The following is a 4311-nucleotide window of genomic DNA, read 5'->3' on the forward strand; positions in this document are numbered from 1 at the left end:
GACGTGGCGGGGCGCCTGTCTGCAGGTGGAGGAGGAGGCGGAGGCGGTGCCAGGCGGCGGCTTCGTGCGGGACCTGAGCTGCGACCTGCAGGTCGGCGCCGCGCGGCCCTGGCTGCTGCTGGGTGAGTGAGCGAGGCGGGCGGCGGGGCCTCTCGGCGCCGCGGGGCGCGCCGTGCGACGGGTTGCTCTCTCCTCAGGGTCGCAGGATGCCGCTCACGATCTGGAGACCCTCAGGAAGCATAAGGTAACGCCGCAGCGCGTCTGGCATGCTGATTTGGCGCGGGTTTCGATCTTCGAGACTGAAATATTTTCGAGCGGCGTTAAGGGAAGTGGCAACGTCGCAGCTGCGTGTCTGAGGGCTCGGCGAGGAGCTGGGACGTGTCACTGTTTCACACGGCAGTTCCCTGCGTTGACCTCCGTGCAGATGTCAGCTGAGCAGAACCAGACGTGTGTGCCTGTGGGGCTGAGAGAGGGAAGGCAGCAGCTCCAAGGCCATCCTTAGCTCTGGTGCTTCTACCTTCCTCCATCAGAGTGAAGGGACAATAAGGCCTTCAGGATGTTCTGCAGGACAGGGAGCATACTGCTCTGGTGGCTGTTGCTATCTAAACATCAGTTCTCTGTAAATGCAAACAATCCAAGCTGGCCATGGCTTGAGCAGAGGTGGCAGGAGGCCAGACTTGGTCTCTATTGCCAAGCACCGGTGTAGTTTACTCAGAGATCCTCATGCTCTTGTAAGCAGCGCAGGTACCTGAGCAGCACAAATGCTAACCTGATGAGTGAGGGCATGCTTGAAATTTGGGGAGTTAGTGGATAATCTGTGCTCTCCCACCACTTCTCAATTTCCACCTGTGTGCTGGCAATTACCTTTTCTGCTGAAAATCCTTCAATCCACTTGTTTGGGTAAGCACGGATCTTTTCATTTCCTCATCATCATCCTGAGAGGAAAAATAGAGCTTTTCAAGCACACGGTTTGTAGCAAGAATTTTAAAGCTCATTGACCAGATTGTCTGACAGGTCTCGTGCCAGTGACCTTCCCCAGAGAGTAGGTCTTCCTCACCATCATACTCAGCATTGAGGTGTTAACCATCACCTATCAATGTATTATAGAATCATAGAATGATTTGAATTGGAAGGGACCCCTTAAAGGCCATCCAGTCCAACACCTCCACAGTGAATACCTACAGCTTGATTAGGCTGCTCTGAGCCTGATTCAGCCTGACCTTGAATGAACTTGGAGAAAAGCATACCATAGATAGCACATACAGCTGAACAGTGTGGTTGTGGAAGTTACAAGCTGTTTATGTCTAAAGAATTTACCTTTGTTACTGCTTATTTTGCTTGCTGTCTTCAGAATTCTTATTTTTTTCTTTTAAACTTAGGTTACACATATTCTAAATGTAGCCTATGGAGTCCAAAATGCCTTCCTTAATGACTTCATATACAAGACCATACCTATTTTGGACCTCCCAGAAACCGATATCACCTCCTATTTCCCAGAATGTTTTGAGTTTATTGAGAAAACCAAGATCCAGGTACAGTATATCTATACAATATAACTATGCAGTATGGTTATGTATTACCTTATCTTAAATCTAAACAGCTGCCTCTGTCAAAAGCCATGAATCCACATACAGTTATGTACCAAAACTATCAGAGAATAGGTTAATAGCTTTAAGCCAACCAGTGATTTTAACTGCTCATAAAATCCTGAAAAGTCATCACATAGGGAGTAGGATGACCAACCTGCATTTGGGGTTGCTTAGCTGCTCTACATATAAAACCAAGAGGGATGACTCCTATTTGTTCAACTTGGCCTTACTGTTTAATTTATATCAGTGGTAGCTTTGACACTATGACCTGACAACTAGACATTGTTATACATTATTTGACTATTTCTACCATATTCATAATTTACACAGTTTGAGATAAAAGAAGATAATCTTGTCCCAGTTTGCTTTGTGTCACACAATGTTCTTTCCTTCTCTCATGTATCATTTACAAGCTATGTGATACACATTATCACTTAATGACCTGTTGGAGGTTTCTTGTTACTGTTTCCACTTCATTCCTAAATGAGACTTGCCATTCATAACTCCACAAGGTTGATTTCTGCCTCCATATCTACGTTCCAGTTAGTATTTTGTAAACTAGGGAGTTCTCCTGCTTATTGCCCCCTCATCAGTAATAGTGATTTTGTAATGGAAAAGTTGCACTGAAGATCAGGTAATTGATGGAATAGGTGTTATCCTATTCATGAAGCATGTAAGTAATTAAAAACCACCTCAGATTATTCTCTGCATAATACCATTTGCTTTATCAAGTCAATGTTAAAATACCTTATGATGAGATGTATCAGGAAGTGCTCTTTTGTGTAAGTGATCACAAAGAGATACTGCTGTTTCATCTCCTAAGGAGGGGAGCAAGGGATATTCACTGATGAGAAAGTCTAGATATCTAAGATATAGTAACAAGAACATGGTTAAATTAAGAGAAACACATTAGAGAAGCAAGAAAGGTGTGCATTGCACTGTGAGTCACTGACAGTTATTGCTTTTAACAGGGTCAAGTTTTCTAACACTTGTTAACTGTGTGAGTCTGTAGACATTGTGGTACAAATGCTGATATAATCAGTCGCCTCTTTCTCTGGGCTGCAAATTAGCAGACAGATTTTCCATTACATGCTAGGTGACCAGTGTCAATCATATCGCTCATACCTAATGCAAAATTAGTGAAGCATTATGTGCTAAAGTTACCTCTGTATAAACTAGCAATAAATTTTACCAAGAAAAAGTATATGTGCTCAGTGTTATATTTGGTTTAATACTACTGCCCATGTTTTCAAGTCTCCTCTTTGGATTAAGTGTGAGAAAGTAAATGAAAATGACAATGTAATTGTCATTTTCAAGTAAATGAAAACATTTCATTGCAGCAGTTCAATACCTAAAGGAAACCTACAAAGAGGAGGGGAATAAACTCTTTTAAAGGGTTGATAACTGCAGGACAAGGGAAAATGGTTTTAAGTTGAGGGAGGGGAGATTTAGGTTGGACACCAGGGGGAAATTTTTTACAGAGAGAGTGGTGAGACTCTGGAACAGGATGTCCAGAAAGGTTGTGGATGCCTCATCCATCCCTGGAGGTGTTCAAGGCCAGGTTGGATGGGGCCCTAGCCAGCCTAGTCTAGTATTAAACATGAAGGTTGGTGGCCCTCCATGTGGCAGGGGGGTTGGAGATTCATAATCCTTGAGGTCCCTTCCAACCCTGTGATTCTATTTCACACAGACGGGGGAAGGGGATGTGACTTCCATTGGAGAAAAAAAGGTAGTATTAGTATCGCCAAGGACAGCACAACTCAAATTCATACTTCATTTTGTAATTTAGTTTGGAGTATTTTTGTAGCAGGAATCATTTTACACTCTGTACATCAGTACATCACATAATTGGAACTTCCAGGTCTGTGACTTAAATTATAAGGTTCCTGCAGCTCGATTATTTTTTTCTTCTTCTAAGTAAAAAGCCCACTTAATTATTTGTGCATGATAAGGACAGACAGAGCAGACTACTTATATCAAGAATATATTTGTCTATCCTCATACTTCAGTGTGTTGTCATGTTTCAATACCTTTGTTTGATATCTGAAAATGCCAATTTCAACAGCACCACCACTATCATTTGGCAGATTGGATTGAGCCTTTACCAGGCCAGAACCTGGTGTACAAACATGACACTATCACAACACCTGGCCATTGCAAAGCTGGCCTATGCGACACTGAGTTGTCTAGATGCCTTCGTGCATACATGAAACTTAAACATCTTTTTAAAGATACTTTCAGGTGTCTCAAGGGTTGTGTAGGAAGCATTCAAGCAGGCTGAGAAATACTGACTTGGTAGGTAATATAAGATAAGCTTGAATTTAACCACTAGGAGAAACATTTGTGAATTCCTGGGAAGTTGAATACAGATGGATAGCTAATCCCCAGGTAAGGGACCTTAGTTGAACCAGCTGTGCCAACCACTAGCAACTGTACTAGTCATACAGAAGCAAAAAGGAAAGTTACTGGAAATCAGATAATATATTCTCTGATTTTTGTATTTCTAGGTGCAATTCCGCTTAACCAGAACTTAAATAAACAACTCCAGAGCATGAAAGAAATATGTAAATAAAATTACAGGATATCCTAATATCTGCCACTATACCTAGCTGTTTGCTGGTGTAACAGGACAGAAAATACCACAATAATAGTAGGGTAGCAAAGTCTCTAGCTACAGCAAATGAGAATGAGTCCAATGATAACAGACAACAATAAAGAAAGA

General features: G+C 42.4%; 1 protein-coding gene across 1 annotated transcript in view; it reads left to right on the forward strand.

The window, feature by feature from the left end:
* Positions 1 to 4: 4 nt before the first annotated feature.
* Positions 5 to 4311, forward strand: part of DUSP19 (dual specificity phosphatase 19) — a gene marked incomplete at its 5' end in the record, with an annotated part of 6422 nt that continues 2115 nt past the window's right edge. The window contains 3 exons of the mRNA XM_010713360.3: positions 5 to 122; positions 198 to 244; positions 1380 to 1532. Coding sequence (XP_010711662.1) covers positions 5 to 122; positions 198 to 244; positions 1380 to 1532 — 318 coding nt within the window. The remainder of the gene's footprint in view (positions 123 to 197; positions 245 to 1379; positions 1533 to 4311) is intronic.

This window comes from Meleagris gallopavo, chromosome 7 (genome assembly GCF_000146605.3).
Source record: "Meleagris gallopavo isolate NT-WF06-2002-E0010 breed Aviagen turkey brand Nicholas breeding stock chromosome 7, Turkey_5.1, whole genome shotgun sequence".
Lineage (NCBI taxonomy): Eukaryota > Metazoa > Chordata > Aves > Galliformes > Phasianidae > Meleagris > Meleagris gallopavo.